This window comes from Jaculus jaculus, chromosome 4, assembly GCF_020740685.1.
Source record: "Jaculus jaculus isolate mJacJac1 chromosome 4, mJacJac1.mat.Y.cur, whole genome shotgun sequence".
In the NCBI taxonomy this organism is placed as follows: Eukaryota; Metazoa; Chordata; class Mammalia; order Rodentia; family Dipodidae; genus Jaculus; species Jaculus jaculus.
Genome location: NC_059105.1, coordinates 176,351,581 through 176,368,776, shown reverse-complemented (window position 1 = coordinate 176,368,776; position 17,196 = coordinate 176,351,581). Strand labels below are relative to the sequence as shown.

At 38.7% G+C, this 17,196-nt stretch overlaps 1 protein-coding gene across 1 annotated transcript in view; it reads left to right on the top strand.

The window, feature by feature from the left end:
* Positions 1 to 17,196, top strand: part of Myh15 (myosin heavy chain 15) — a 112,479-nt gene that overhangs the window by 25,057 nt on the left and 70,226 nt on the right. The window contains exons 12-15 of the mRNA XM_045148051.1: positions 2,566 to 2,684; positions 7,166 to 7,315; positions 7,758 to 7,928; positions 15,453 to 15,632. Coding sequence (XP_045003986.1) covers positions 2,566 to 2,684; positions 7,166 to 7,315; positions 7,758 to 7,928; positions 15,453 to 15,632 — 620 coding nt within the window. The remainder of the gene's footprint in view (positions 1 to 2,565; positions 2,685 to 7,165; positions 7,316 to 7,757; positions 7,929 to 15,452; positions 15,633 to 17,196) is intronic.

Sequence of the window (17,196 nt, the reverse complement as noted above, 5' to 3'; positions counted from 1 at the left end):
TGGTTTGGGGGATACATCTGTGGATAAGATATCACACTCCTGACTTGTAATATAAGAGACATACAATAAACCAATGCATGCCAACTGATAGCAGTGAAAATAAAACATACTAAAAGATTAGGATATGGAGGCTTGTTTCTTAATATATTAATACATGAAGGTCATGTAATATTTATAAGTCATAACATATGTGCTTTTTTTGCAATTTTGGCTTTGTTGCTGTTCCTTTGTTTTGAAACAAAGGTTTTTGTTGTTGTTTTGTTACTTTTTGAGATGGGGGTTGTCCCAGTCAGGTTCGCATTACTGGTAGAAATCACCAACTAAGAGCAGTGTTTGGGAAAAAAGGGTTTATTATGGCTTACAAGCTTGAAGAGAAGCTCCATGATGGCAGTGGAAAACTATGGCATGAGCAGAGGGTGGACATCACCACCTGGGCAACATTAGGTGGACAACAGCAACAGGAGAGTGTTGCCAAACGCTATAACACCCATAAGCCTGCCCCCAACAATACATCACCTCCAGGAGGCTTTAATTCCCAAATCTCCATCAGCTGGGAACCTAGCGTTCAGAACACCTGAGTTTATGGGGGACACCTGAATCAAAGTACCACAGGGATCCATTTCATCATGTTGCTCTTGCTGAGTTAGAATTTCTAGGCTCAAGTGGTCCCCAGGCTTCCAAGTGACCAGATTACAAGTGTTTTGCCAATGTGACCAAGGAAGGAAAGATTTTTTTTTTTGCCTTTTCTTTCATTTGCTTTGTTACAATGTTTCTATTTATTAGCATATATTAACTGTATGAAGTAATGAATGGGTTTCATTCTGACATTTTCATATTTTTATATTCAAGCTTACCAGTTAGTACAGTGTCTTGAATGTTGTTTGTCAACACAAACATTGTGCATCACAAAGGATAGTGCTCACGTCACAGCAAAAGCAGTGACCACAGCCTCACCATGTCCACCCTGGTTTCTGGAGCTGTGGTCACGAGTCACGGGACACAACCAGATAGTACCTGCATGCAGTAGGAAGGAGAGGATCCCTGAATTTAGGGATCCCCATTATTTTCCCAAGTGGCTGGCATCTTTTTGTTTGGTAGATTGATTTCTGTTCTTTCACTCTCAGTTTTGGGGAGATTTTTGCTAGCAAAGTACATTTATTGAAGACAACAGATCTGTAGATCTTGTTCGCTAACCCACTCAGTTATCTGTGTCTTCCTGTGGGAGAGCTGATGCCATTTGCATGTAAGGCTATTTTGAGAAGTTCCTGGTTCTGTCCTCTTACTCTGTCAGCCTAGGTTCTGGTTGGTTGGATTATTAGTACCGTTTACCTTCCTCCTCCCATGTTAGTATGAGGGGTTTGGACGTAACTGATTCCTTCTCAGTTCTTCTTTGCTTTCTGTTTCTTGCATGCAAAGTTGTCTTCTGTGTTCTTGTGTATGAACTTGTCTTTCTCCTCCTCCATGTAGAGCATGCCTTTATGAACTTTCTCCAGTGCTGGTTTGGTGTCATGAATTGTTTTTGTGTGTGTGTCTGTCTTGAAATCTGCTTATTTCCCCATCAAGTTTTAGAGATTTTTTTTTTTCTGGACATATTAATCTTGATTGTCACTTAGTTTCTGGGCTTGAAGTATATATGTTCATGTATTCCTATCTTTCAGGGTTGTTAACAAAACATCTGCTGTTAATTTCCTCAAGATATTGTGAATGGACTCATGCCATAAGAAACTTTTCTTTTTATGGATAAATAATGTACCATTACATATATATATCACATTTTCAATTCCTCAGTTGATGGGCATTTTTATATATTTATGTGTGTGTTGTGAACATGTGTGTCTATGCACGTGGAGGCCAGGGGTTATTGATTTCTTTTTCAGCCACTCTCCAACTTATTCTTTGTGACTGTGTCTCTTGTTGAACCGAGAGGTCACTGATTTGGTTTGAGTGGCTGGTCAATGAACTCCATGGATCTCCTATCTCCATCTCCCCATGGCTGGGATTATAGGCACATGAGTTCTGGGGAACCAAACTCAGGTCCTTACATTTTCATAGCAAACACTTTACACACTGAGGTATTTTCCTCAGTCCTTTGTGTACTTTTTGACCAGTTATGTTTTTTGCTAGGGATATTGACATAATTGTCATAAATATATTTTCATTTTCTTGGATATAGAGTGAAATTTCTCGGTCATATAGTTACTCTGTGTACAACCTCTAAGTACTTAAAATTTTTTCTATAGTGTCCACACCTCATACAAGCATTACAGTCTCTCTGCATCCTCACTGGTACATGTTACTGTCTTAAATAGTCATTCTAAGTGATCATGAGGTGGTATTTTAATGTGGCTTTGATTTGCATAGTAAAATGTATATGATTTTAAACATTAACAAACAATACAAACAATTATTTCAAAGCTATAGTCTATCTTTTAACATTGACCTAAACATAGATTCCATCCATCTTTTGGGTAGTGTATTTAGCTACCATAGGGTGAATTTTCTTTTTCCTCCTCCCTTCCTCTTTCAGTTTCTAACTTTGTGACATTATTCCTTTCTTATGACCAGGTGCTGAAAAAGCTTCTGTCCTCATGGGTGTTAACTCCTCTGAGTTGGTGAAGGGCTTGATCTATCCTAAAATCAAAATTGGTAGTGAATACGTCAGCAGAAGTCAAAATGTAGAACAGGTAAGGTGGTATGTTGAGAGCATTGTAATTTTGTGATCTTGTACTAATTTTACACATGTCATGCCTGTTGTCTGTTCAACTGCTGACAATGTCACCAACAACAGCCTCTGTGAAAAAGTTAAAGTAGGGCTGGTGAGATGGCTTATTGGTTAGGCACTTGCCTGTGAAGCCCAAGAACCCAGATTTGATGCCCAATACCCATGTTAGCCAGATGCACAAGGTGGTGCATGTGTTTGGAGTTCGTTTGCAGTGGCTAGAGGCCCTGACATGCCCATTCTCTCTCTCTCTAATAAATAAATAAATAAATAAACAAATAAGTAAATAAATAAATAAATAAATAAAATAATATTTAAAATGTGGTGGGCTGGAGTGATGGCTTAGCGGTTAAGCGCTTGCCTGTGAAGCCTAAGGACCCAGTTCGAGGCTCGGTTCCCCAGGTCCCACCTTAGCCAGATGCACAAGGGGGCGCACGCGTCTAGAGTTCGTTTGCAGAGGCTGGAAGCCCTGGCGCGCCCATTCTCTCCCTTTCCCTCTATCTGTCTTTCTCTCTGTGTCTGTCACTCTCAAATAAATAAATAAAAAATGAACAAAAAAATTTTTAAATGTGGTGATTGTAATAAATGTTTTTTTCTGTTTACTTTTTATTTATTTGAAAGCAACAAAGAAAGAAAGAGGGAGGGAGTGAGGGAGGGAGAGAGATAGAGATAGAGAGAGAGAGGAAATAGAGAGAGAGAATGGTGGGAGCCCCAGGGCCTCCAGCCACTGCAAATGAACTCCAGATGCGTGCGCCACCTTGTGCATCTGGCTATGTGGGTCCTGGGGAATTGAGCCTCAAACCGAGGTCCTTAGGCTTCACAGGCAAGTGCTTAACTGCTAATGTATCTTTCCAGCCCTGATAAATGTTTTTATTTATCATGCATACCATAATAAAGGCTTTCAAACTAAGAGTCACTCTATCCTGAAACATACATTTTGACACTTTTCCCTTAAGTAACAAGTTTCTTTGCAGATATAAACAAGCCCTTCATTAGTTTTGTTCAATATCTCCTGACCAGCTAAGAAGATTTCAAAGCAGTTCATTACTGACATGAATTTAAGTTGGTAAACTGGTATCCCTTTATATCGTGCACATTGACTTCTCTGGCGCAACAGATTTAGGTGGAGAAGAGGTTTTGGTGCATAGTTCCAGGTAGTATTTGAAGAAAAAACATGGGAGATGAGAACAGACACGAGAGATGGAAGGTCATGAGAGTTTTGTTTGATACCCATGAGAATATTTCAGCGATAAATAAATGATACTCTAAGGACTTTGGACTTTGAGGCTTTCCTTTATGTAGTAACCATTGCCAAGGCTACTGGGTAGCGTGCCAATTTAAATACTTTTCCAAATAATAATTTGTATTTGCTATGTGTATTAATCAATATGATATAGACCATGCTGCAGTAACACACTGAAATATTTGTTATGTTATTCAAACAAAGTACATAATGTACAACCTTCTTTCATTTTGTGGAGGCAAATATACCCACCTCAACTTGGAATAATGATGCTATTACTTCCATTCATATTCCAGTAGTGAGAGTTAGTCAAAGGGACTCCTCACTATAACATGTATTATAATACATAACATAATTATTGTAACAATATAATACATACATATTATAATTCATGTAATACATACATATTATAATACATACATATTATAATACATATAATTCACAAGTGTTTATGTCCTATAGTTCTCAAAGATAAATGGAGCAGAAATAGATAAATTTTTCACTTGAGGAAACAGAGTGTAAAGAAATATAGATAATATTCTAAAGGACACAGAGCAAATATTTAGGTCACAAATTGTATTACTGCACACACATCTTGAGTCTAAAACAGAGATAGATAATTCTACATTCATTTTGACTCCTTAAACTGCTCCCTTTATTACATTGAGATATATGATGTGTCTATATCAGTCAAAACAACTTTGCACTTTAATTTACTCTACAAACCAATTATTTTCCCTCAGTATTAACCATAATACAATGAAATTATCTGCTTGCCTTTCATGTTCCCTGGAAACATAAGTATCAACTTAACATACTAGCACCTAGCATAGTCACTGGCGATCTCTGAGCATTTCACAAGTATTAAAATAAAATAGTGTAACTTGGCCAGAATTTGAATCAGAATAATAAATAAAACACCATAACATGCATGCTATGATCATACAATCTTTTCTCTTATAAAGCTGAGCCTATATGAAGACTATATTTACATATTCCCTCTGTAATACAAGTCCAGTCTTTAACGGAACTAGTGAATCAGGCTAGTTAATTATTCAACATAAAATAAAACTCAATCTGTCTCCCATCAACGACAGGAAGAAAGAACAGAAAATGAAGATTTTTTTTACAAATTCTACTGACATTGCACAGTAAACTTTCACTGCTAAGAATAGAGGAATGGATTCTCTGTTGGTGATCACTTAAAATACAGGGGTGGGGAAATTGCCGTCTTAGCAGTCTGTATAAAAGTTATTCTGGGGCTGGAGAAATGGCTTAGCAGTTAAGGCGCTTGTCTGCAAAGCCAAAGGATCCAGGTTCAATTCTTCAGGACCCATGTAAGCACAAGATGGTCCATGCATCTGGAGTTTATTTGCAGTGGCTGGAGGCACTGGAGTGCCCATTATCATTCTCTCTCTCTCTCAAATAAATCAATTAGTTCTAAAAGTTACTTTTAACTGTAAGGCTACTTCCCTCTAGTATCTTGTTTAAGTAGCTTCTTGTCTCTGAGTCCTGCAGTGCAGATGTTGAATGTGAGCTTCTCAATGGAGAGGCCTTTGACATCTAAAATGGTACAATTTTCCATGGAAGGAAATGTCCTGTGTTTTTTGGATGATGGATATTTCTGACCCTCTGACAGACACTACATTTCAGGAACGTTCACAGGAATGTTCATAACCATCATGACAGCCTTTCCACATGTACTCCATCTGATTCCCGAATCACCATTCCTGAACTTGAGCCAAGGCTCCTTAGGTCTGGTGTTCTATGGCTCCATGATTGCTATAGCTCTAGATGTATGGGGAATAATTCAAGTGACATTTTAAAAGAGCAATCATTATGATTAAACAATAAAAATTATCACTGTCTACTTAAAATTTATTATGGATGCTTTAGTAGGTGATTTGTATGGATTTACTTCAATAAAAATCTTGCAAGATAGATATTACTAATATTTTCATTTTATAGCTAAATGTGGTGGCTACTAGAAAGAGCCATTATTTGAGGTGACAGAGTTAGTAAGTACTGAGGTGAGAATGAGGAAGTGATAATAATTGAAATGGGGACATTTATCTTCTACCAATCCCAAGTGCTGTGCTATGGTAGCAAGATTACATTCTCTGTCTCACTAGATCTTTAAAAAAGAAAGAAAGAAAGAAAAATTTCTGATATACTGAGCTGAGAAAGAGGCTTAGTGTTTATAGGTGTTTGTTTGCAAAGTCTGCCACTTTGGGTTTAATTCCCAATCCACTCCCATAAGCCAAGTGCATAGAGTGGTGTAGGTAACTGGTGTTCTCTTGCTGTTGCAAGACACTGTGGTGTACACACACACACACACACACACACACACACACACACACTACATACATGTAAAAGTATTTAAAGAAACAAAAACTCTGATACACAAATTATTTCACAGAAAGTATCAAATGGTTAAAATTCTGATTTGACTTTTCTTTTTGGCTCTTCTATTATTTTTAGTCATGCACTATTACTCTGCAGTAATCAATATTCTTTGAGTGTACTTTTGGCATAGCTAAGAAATTGGAGTATAATAGGAATTTCACTTGATACTTAATTTTCTGTGGAAAGAACATGTATCCCAGAGTTTATCTTATATATGAAATGAGGGTGAGAAACATCATTAGATATCAAGGGTTAGGAGATTCCCCATAAAGTGACCTAGCAGAATGCTTGGTAAACCTGTGTTGGGCAGGCTGAATGTATATGTGGTAACGTGAGGCCTGGAGAGGGTGACTGAAGTTTATTCAGGGAGAGTTTGTTAGTGGGAAGAGATAGTGTTAAGAGTCTGGCTCAGTACATCTGGGACTGGGAGTTGGTATCTTAAAAATCCCTGGTGATGCTTCTGCTGCTGGTCTTTGTACCACATTGCAGACAAATGCTCCAGAGCACATCGTCATTCTCTGTTATGGGATATTCAGTCCATTACCGACAGAAATATGATCTCTCTCACCTACTCTTATGATAAGGTGGCATCATGCTAGCAGACTGTTTCATTTTACTCTTCTTCCTTCCCTTTCTTGTGTCCTTCTTTTCTGTCATTGTAAATCAGCAGAATACTAAAACCCCAGAAGGTTAATAAGTGTACACTGGTTTGACTTGAAGATGTTTAAAGAAAATAATGCCCAGGGTTAAAATGAATGCTGTTGTTTTTCCAAGAAAATGTTTCATATGATCTCTAGGTAATTTATGCTGTTGGTGCGCTGTCTGCGTCAATATATGAAAGGATGTTTAAGTGGCTGGTGGCACGTCTGAACCGGGTCTTGGACACCAAGCTGCCAAGGCACTTCTTTATTGGCATACTTGACATCACTGGTTTTGAAATCCTTGATGTAAGTATAAGTATATGCAATGAGTGAAGTCAATGAAAATTTCCAAGGAAATTAGAAAACGTTACTTGGGAAAAGTGCCCAGGGAAAATACAGTCAAACCACGATAAGCATCATTATGTCCAAACACTAAAGGCTATTTTGGTTGGAAAGGAGCTGCAGTTAATAATGACTACGAGTTTTAGTATTGTTAACTTTAGGAGTTGAATTTCTTAACTCAGCTTTAAGTCAAATGAAACAGAAGTCTGGAGATTCTTGAATGATAATTCCACTGAGCGTTCACTTTAGTTTGTGGAATGTCCTAAGGAGGCAACGTTTACTTGAGCATTTGTCATGGATTGTGTCGACTTCTTGTCATGTAGTGGTGATTAAGATTTTCCCTTTGATGTATGTTCTTACAAAGTGGATCTCTTATTTTTATTTCTTCTTCTCCACGTCTTTGAAGTATAATAGCCTTGAACAACTTTGGATTAATTTAACCAATGAAAAATTGCAACAGTTCTTCAATCAGCACATGTTTGTTCTGGAGCAAGAAGAGTACAGGAGAGAAGCCATTGACTGGGTGTCCATTGACTTTGGTCTGGATTTGCAAGCCTGTATAGATCTTATTGAGAAGGTAAGATATCTTTCCTCCCTGTCAGTTTTAATTTAAAAATTGGGGCTGGAGGGATGGCTTAGCGGTTACGGTATGTGCCTATAAAGCCAAAGGACCCAGGTTTGATTCCCCAGGGATCATGTTAACCAGATGCACACGGGGTGCATGCATCTGGAGTTCATTTGCAGTGGCTGGAGACCCTGGCATGCCCATTCTCTCTCTCGCTCTCTCTCTCCCTCTTTCTCTGTTAAATAAATAAATAAATAAATAAATAAATAAATAAATAAATAAATAAAATATTTTAAACTAATCTCTACTGACTACACTGACTCATGTCAGCAGATGGGAAATGGAGATCGAAGGCCCCGCTAGGTTTTTCATAATGATCATGGTGTGCAGTGCTGGTGGAAACCTAGCTAACCTCACCTGTCAGCGGCCCTGCTCCATCTCACATAACACAGACTGTGGCTGCCCATTTACAGCTTTTATGTGGCCTCCTCACTGAAAGTACAGGGGACTTGTTGAAATCGATATGACTGTGCTGAGGACAAAAACACAGAATTGAAAATAGGAGTGCAGAGAGCCTAGCTGATTGACGTAAAGTGATTAAGTAGACACAGAGGCTCTCAAGGAAATCCGGCAAATTAGCATGCAAACAGAAAGTTGCTATAAATCCTTAAGGCCAGTGCTTTGCAGTATATTGTTTATTCATTTAATTGGATAAGTGCCAGTTAGTTTAAATGATTTATGACAGTGTTTCATGGTTTATTAGTAAATTAGCTGTAGTGTTTGATTGTTTTGCTAATTAAGTGATGTCTTCCTACTTGCAAGTATTTCTCTGTGTTCTGGGCAAGATAAATGGGGTTCAGTGGAGGAGACTGTGTTGCCTTTTCCGTCCCTGTCCATGGAAGTGAACACAGTATGGCCACATCATAGTAGTCCCTTGCCTCTTGGTTTTATCAGAGTTGCAACATATTTTGGAGATAGGCCTAAGCAAGCCAAAGCCTTTCCAGCTTCTGAAAGTTCTCTAGATACTCTGTCACGTGAGATTCTCAGCAACCCTGCTAGGAAGTATCTAGAGTGACTGACCAGCCACGGTCATAAGCAAACCTTCAGATTTGGTTTTAAGAATTAGGGTTTTATTAATTTTGTTTATTTGATTGTAGAAGACTCTAAGTCCTTCTTTTTTTTTTTTAAACTTGTCTAGATCTGTTTACTTATTTATTTTTATTTATTTGAGAGCGACAGACACAGAGAGAAAGACAGATAGAGGGAGAGAGAGAATGGGCGCGCCAGGGCTTCCAGCCTCTGCAAACGAACTCCAGACGTGTGCGCCCCCTTGTGCATCTGGCTAACGTGGGACCTGGGGAACCGAGCCTCGAACCGGGATCCTTAGGCTTCACAGGCAAGCGCTTAACCGCTAAGCCATCTCTCCAGCCCCCTCTAAGTCCTTCTTGAAAACAGTTATTATTCCTAAAAGGAGAAAGCATCACTTTGATTTTATTTATTTTATAACCACTGAACTTCTGAGGTGGGGGAGGTTGAATAAAAAGAAAATAGAAAAAGAAATCATAATAGATCCACTGTAAGCTGATCAAAAATAATAGTAATAAGCTAATTGTGATCTGGTCAATGTTTCATGTATTATAAAATCAGTAGTTTTCTGATTAGAAATGGTTAAAAAAAAAAAAGAGCTGCTGATCTGTAAAGACACAGATTTAACTTCTGTCAATTGTCTCGTGTCATACCTGCTTCCCCTGGTTCTGATAAGATCCCATCTTCAAATAGAATGCAAGGCTACAGAGATTACCAGCTTGGGATACTGGTATTTTAGTTGCCCTGAAAGCTTTTGCCTCTGTTTTTCTTTTTTAAGTAACACACTGGGAACATGGATATAAATTCCTGTTGATTTTCTACTCATTTGGCAAAATGTGAAAAAAAAATGCTCACCAAGTGGTAGAAAACATAGATAAGTCTTTGAATGATTTTAAAGAATACAGTTCAGGTAAATTAATAGCAAAAACGGTCTTGGAAAAAATTAAGTATTTTTAAAAGATACATTATATTGATTTAGGCTCTGTGGAGAAAATCTGCAGTTAATATTAATGATCAAACAGGTCTTTAATAGAATGAATCATGAGATGTTCTCAAAATTCAAAATAATGAAATCATGTCGCTTTGTACAAAATACCTTGCTTATATATTCTAGTCTGTGTTTATATAAGAATTTATTTTTTTCTTTTTCCTTGTTGTATACCCCATACCACTGACCCTTTCTCTCGTCAAGCCTCAGTTTCCTTTTCTGTGAAACAGATAAGTTTCCTGTGAGGGTTAAACAAAACATCATGGGGAAGTGTTCAGACAGGACTTTTGTGTCTTTATCATTCAGGTTTTAGCTTAAATGTCAGCGAGGCCCTCTATGACCTGCTCACCATCTTTAGTGTTTCAGAGCTGTTGCAAAACCTTATGTCAATTCTGTGTATAACATGAATATTGCCTTATTGCTTTGTGAATATTATATATGCCTTTCCTAGAAGGAAAACTGAGAGATTTGCAGCCCCTAGGTTGGCCACCATGTCACAGCATCCAACCATGCTTTCTAGAAGGGATTTTGCTCAGTACTGGTTTACTAAATAAATGGATGAAAATTGACAGTTATTTTTTAAAAGGTATTTTTTTAAAGTATGAATTTATGTTCTACCCCTCTTTGAATTTTCCTTTCCTATTCAATAAGTTAGCAGGACTTGGAATGAGGCTTCCATGCATTGAATTTGTATGTCTTTAAGTTTATAGATTTTGATTTTATATGAAAATAAAAACATATTAATATCAATCTTAATTGATACTTTTTCTTTAAGTTTACAGTGACTTCCTTATATATTTATACTGTGAACAAATCAAAGTAAATGTGAAGAATAGCTCACACTTCATTACTTCAAATATTTACTTCAGAATTTAAGTTACTATTAACATATTAGCTTATGATTACATATTTATGGCTGAATCTGTCATTGGTAATGAGATTTTCCTTATGGTTTGTTAACAAATACATCCAAAGTTATGCATTTAAGTTTTTAATTTTACTTATTTATTTGACAGAGAAAGAGAGAGAGAAAGGGAGAGAGAGAGAATGGGCATGCCAGGTCCTCCAGCCACCACAAATGAACTCCAGATGTGCGTGCCCCCTTGTGCATCTGTCTAATGTGGGTCCTGGAAAATTGAACCGGGATCCTTTGGCTTTTCAGGCAAATACCTTAACTGCTAAGCAGTCCCTCAAGGCCCCCAAAGTTATGCATTTAAAATTCATCGCTCTTTTAAAATATTTATTTATTTATTGAGAGAGAGAGAATGGGCACAGTAGGGCCTCTTGCCACTGTAAACAAACTCCAGACACATGTTCATCTTGTGCATCTGGCTTATGTAGGTCCTGGGAACTTAACCTGGGTCCTTAGGCTTTGCAGGCAAATGCCTTAGCTGCTAAGCCATTTCTCCAGCCCTCATTGCTCTTTAATGTAACTGTGATAGTCTATATCCTTTCAATAATTCAGCTCTTTTGGGAAGTCTCTCATAGGATTTGGGATTAGAATAAGATTTCAGTATTATACTGAATGTTATACTGCATTGTATGTATATCTCTATATATAATTCAGCATAATATACAGTATTATGTATTATTCATTTTATTACCAATCTTACTAGATTTTGATTCTACACTGGCTGGATCACATTACCTGTGTGTCTGACAGTCTAAATAAATCCTATTTCTCTGAATAACTTCTAAATGTTTGTTTACAGTGAAACACCATCAGCATCAGGAATTTTCTGTGTTGGTAGTCAATTATATTAAACATTCCCAATGAAATTCTAAAACATCTTAAATCCTGGTAGCTCAGCATTAAATAAATGTTGTTCCTCCAAAAAGGAGCCCTATGGATATGCTAATTTTGTGATTTAAATGTTTAATAATGGTTCACATTAGTAGCTAGTTGTATATTATATACATGTGAATGTTTTCATTAAACACATAATTCCAAGCTTTTGAGTTGGCATCCCCTACCATTTGTTTGCAGCAAAGTAGTCCAGAACTCAAATGTTTATATGTCTTTACGTATCAGTGTTCACCAGAGGATTTACACTTTAATCATCCCTGCTATGCTAAAGGAAATAATGAATGCTAACCCCAGGAAGCATTAGCCTGTCCCTCAAGCAGCTTTTGTTACAAATGAGAAAGATAACCTAAAAGCCAAAACTTTTCAATTAAACAAGTGACCATGATCGTCCATAGGTTATGTTGACTTCTTCCTCTTTACCATTGGTGAGGCAAGGATTCCTGCCATAGGTTAGGATGATTGCTGAGCATACACCTTCTTATACTGGACCATGAGATCAGTGTCTTATTTGCCACAGTACCGACATTTCAGGGAGTTAGACTACCCATGCCACATGAGGCCATAAGGGGGATGTTTCTAGAATGAAGTGAATAAGTTGGGGCCATGGAAGGCAGACTTGGACATGATAGTTTAAGGTGATTCTATATTTCTACCAGATGGCTTTACCGGCTTATTTGAAGTGTTACATAGACTAACAGGGGAATGAAACCCGAGGCCCTCTGCCTGGTTATTGTTGGGAGGAGGAGTATTTTTCTGGAGGAACTAACCTTGGGTGTACAATGGGGATGGGGACATAGGATTAGGATATATTCCCATCCTGGTTCTCTCCAGAAGTCAATGCCCAGTGTGAGGCATAAATATCCTACTGTAATGTGCATGAGACACCAAACTAAATGCTGTAGAAATCCCAAACATCTGTCATAATAGCTCTTGCCTTAAGAAGCAAGCAACTAAATAAAGGAATTGCAGGTCTAATAAATGTAAAAGTATATTTAAAACTTATTACATGTAATATAGATGTAAAACACACAAGGCCAGGCACAGGAAGGTCAAAAGTAATCAGGACAGCAGAAGTCACCTCTGCCTGAAGGAATCTCTCTAGAAAGTCCTGCTGGGCAGAGGAGTAAAATTTAGGCTGAGTCTTAAGGGATGGATTCTATTTCAGCACATGAAGTTAGAAAGATAGTGGGAAGATGGGAGAGATGGGAATGTAAACACACAGACATATGAAATGTCTCCTCTGAAATGTCATGGAACATAGACTGTGCAGAGGGAAATGCCTAGGGGGAAATGAGGAGAAGACTATTAAGGGATTTTAATAATTATATGCCTTGTTTTAAGACAGTAAGAGTCAAAGGAGATTCTGAGCTGGGAAATGGAGGAGTTGGGGCTGCTGGTGTTTAATCTGCTGTAAATGAGGCAGGTAGGAAGATAATACGGAAGTGCAGCGAGAGAGGCACTGAACCAAGATACGCCAGACATAAGAGAGTGACATGAAAAGAAAAAACAAATGGTCATATTTAAGAGGAAAGGTCATAGGTTTTAAGTCAGAGAGACCAATTCAACCCATTTCCTGTGCAATATAAGGCAACTCATTTTATGAGGTAGGAGATCATTGGTTTTTTCTAACATATTTGGAACTTAACTTGCTGGAGGGTGCCATATTTGTTAGAAACTTTACATTTCCTGAAAACTTGAGAATTAGAGAAGACCTTGAAGGAGCTGCTTTTCCATTTTCGTGGTGTAAGTTTTTACGCTTTGAGTTTTGAGGAACTGAAGCTGCTTAGTTTCCATTCATCCCAGAGTTGACAATGACCTCACTGGGGACCGGGGACAATCAGCTGTAGAAGTGGCTCTGCTTAAGGGGGGCACTGCCTCTGCCCATGAGGATTTATCACAAGCCTGTTGTTAACAGGCTCCATCCTGGCATCGTTTCAGTTTTCAGCTTGTGTTGACTGTTGATACGCAGAAAAGTATCTGGTAAGATGGAGTTTAGGCTTCCAAGAGTTCTCTGTACTGTACCAGCTGTGTAAATCATGACATGCCACTGTCCCTTTCTCTCCTTCCTTGTTCCCTGCTCCTCTGCCTAATTTTTCACTTTGCCAAGGTCAGTGTTGCTATGAGGAACACAGGTGTGTGTTTCACATGGAATTCCTGCAGGCTCAAGTTCCATGTGGAAAACCACCAAAGATAGAAAACCATGGCATTTATATCAGAGTGCTCCATGTATCAAGGAGTAATCTTCAAATACCTGATGAGCTACTACGTGGAAGGATAGCCCCCCTTATATGGATCCAGTAGGATGATTTAGAGCAAGGAATTCTGAACTATAAAAAATTGCTTTGGGCTTTGAGAGATGGCTCAGCACTTAAGACGCTTGCCTACAAAGCCTAAATACCTGGGTTTGATTCCCCAATACCCATATAAGCCAGCTATGCAAATGGCACATGCATCTGGTGTTTGGTGTTTGTTTGCAGTGGCTATAGACCCTGATGTGTCCATACTTTGTCTCTTTCTCTCTTTGTCTGGGTCTCGTTGCTTGCAATTAAATAAAAAAAAATGTTTTAATACATTATGCACCCAGAGCACTAACTTAGGATTCATAATTCTCTCACAGTGAAAATATTCGACCACAGGCACTTTGTCTTTTAGAAGGCAGTTCTGAGGAGAATTGAATTAATCTTTAGGAAGGTTAGAACAGACCTTCAGTGTGTTCACCAAACCCGAGAGAACAAGAAACTAATAAAGAATTATAAAATCTATGTTATTGTGGCTGGTAGTCATGTTCTATCTTAACCATACGCTTGGAATTTTCACATGTCCTCCGCTCCTCCACGCTGTATCTTTTGCTGTGTATTACACAACCTCCTGAACTTTTTGCTAGAAGCTCTAACACCAGAGCCCATGTCTGAACTCATTCTGTTATAAGCGAGTAAGCCTATCTTGGAAGACACTTCAAAAGTATTTGTCGATTAGATAAATGAGTATCTCTCTATATAAATAAACATATAAATGAAAGAATTCTTGATTTCTCTTTGTCCCTCAAATGTGTTTTCTCCTGTGTGTGCATTTGTGTGTGTTTCATTGTTCATACTGATTTATGGAAGTATCCATTACCAGTTGCTCAGGCAAAAACCCTTTGTTCTTATACTCAAGATACCATCCATCAGGAGCTTGTAACCCGACTCTTTCAGAATACTGTTAATGACTTCTCACGAGCTCCAATGTGATGACTAGGTAGATCAAGGTTCAGCAAACAATGCTGCCATGGGCCAAATCCAGCCTACAGTCTCATTTTATAAACGGAGTATCATTTAAACAGAGTCCCTAAATTGTTTATACATGCCACAGCGACTGAGGGAATGGTAGAGGAATGAAAGACTCTGTGGCCATTGAGAAAACCATTTGCTTAAAGAGCCTATTGTCTGTTTGTTCTGCTTGAACACCGTAGCAAGGTCAGCCTCCCTGCTGCTCCTGATGTTACCCGTTACACTGCAGCTCTTAATAAACACCTGTTGGAGGTAGGACTGGCTAGTGTTACGTAGCAAAGATCTTTTCTTTGCCAGATGAGTAAATACTTTCTGAAACATCTCTCCTGACACACAACTGTAAGCTCTCTTTTTAAAGCTCTCTCATTCTTATGCCCCTTCCACAGCCCATGGGCATCCTTTCCATCCTTGAAGAAGAATGCATGTTTACTAAGGCTACAGACATGACTTTCAAGACAAAACTCTTCGATAACCATTTTGGAAAGTCAGTTCATTTTCAAAAACCAAAGACTGATAAGAAGGAGAAACATGAAGCTCACTTTGAACTTGTCCATTATGCAGGAGTGGTAAGTTAACACCATACCAACCTTCACTGTCTCTGTTTCAGATGAACTTATCTCAAATCCTCAGATGATATTTTATCAGGTTTGGATTCAATGATGAGATGAACAAATGTATCTCAGTGCTAGAGGAAAGGAAATACACCTTCTCAGTGCTCAGGAATGAAATTAAATACCCAGGTTACCATAGCATACCATGGGCACTGAGGTCACGAATCTCACAGTGGGACTAAAGAGATGACTCAGTGGTTATGAGCTCTTGCTACAAGCATGAGGGCCTGATTTGCCCTGAGTTTGATTCCCAGGACCTCCAGAAATGCTTAGCGTGGCCACACATGTCTGTAAGCTCAGTCCTGTGGGGAGCAGATATCAGATAGTCAATGGGACTCGTGATAACAGCAGTTCTCTCAAGGAACTCCAAGGGTGCGTGATGAAGGAAGGACACCTGGCGCTCTCACCTGGCTCTGTATACTATAAGTGCATGCATCTGCACACACATGTGTACACCACACACACACACCTCAAAACAGATTCTATCAGCCCAACTCAAAGCCAAGGACGGGAGACTGTCAAGCTCATGCCATTTCTCCCAGCTCCACCTTATTTGCACTCATGTTAGTTGGCACCGTGTGAATCAGGATTTTCAACTCATCTTTGAGTTGGAGAAACAGTGATTGTCAGTCCCCTATCTTTGCTTATAGCCAGTGGTTCTGAGTAGACTCAGTAAAAGCTAACATGAATCAATGTAGAAACGACTTCCCAGATGTCTGTATAGTTCTATTCTTAGATGCCCTGGAATCTTACTTATAATGATATTTATAGTGAAGTACCATGATATTTGCTAACTCTATTTCTAAAACAATTCTTTTTTAAATTAATTATTTATTTATTTACAAGCAGAGAGAGAGCAAGAGGGAGAGCTAGGCAGAGAGAGAGAGAGAGAGAGAGAGAGAGAGAGAGAGAGAGAGAGAGAGAAGACAGGCAGAAAGAGAATGGGTGCGCCAGGGCCTCCAGCCACTGCAAACGAACTCCAGATGCATGTGTCCCTTGTGCATCTGGCTTATATGGGTCCAGGGGAATTGAACCTCAGTCCTTTGGCTTTGCAGGCAAAAGCCTTAACTGCTAATCCGTTTCTCCAGCTCTGCTAACTTTCTTTTTTTTAATTAAATTAATTAATTTTTTAATTTATTTGACAGAGAAAAAAAGGGAAAGAGAGGGAGAGAGAGAAAACGGGCACGCCAGGGCTCTACCCACTGCAAACGAACTCCAGACACATTTGTGTTGTCCTTGTGCATCTGCTTTACATGGGTCCTGGGGAATCAAACCTGGGTCCTCTAACTTTCTTTGGACTGCATCAGGGAAAACAGAACATTTTTTTCCCTAGTGTTGCCAGGGAAAAATGCAGATTATTTCTAGTAAAGACAACATAGAAACTTTCCTCCCCTGTCCTTTTTCTCTTGTTCTTTTCTCCCCCTCTGTCCTCTCTCTCTCTCTCTCTCTCTCTCTCTCTCTCTCTCTCTCTCTCTTTTTGGCTTTTCAAGGTAGGGTCTCACTGTAGCTCAGACTGACC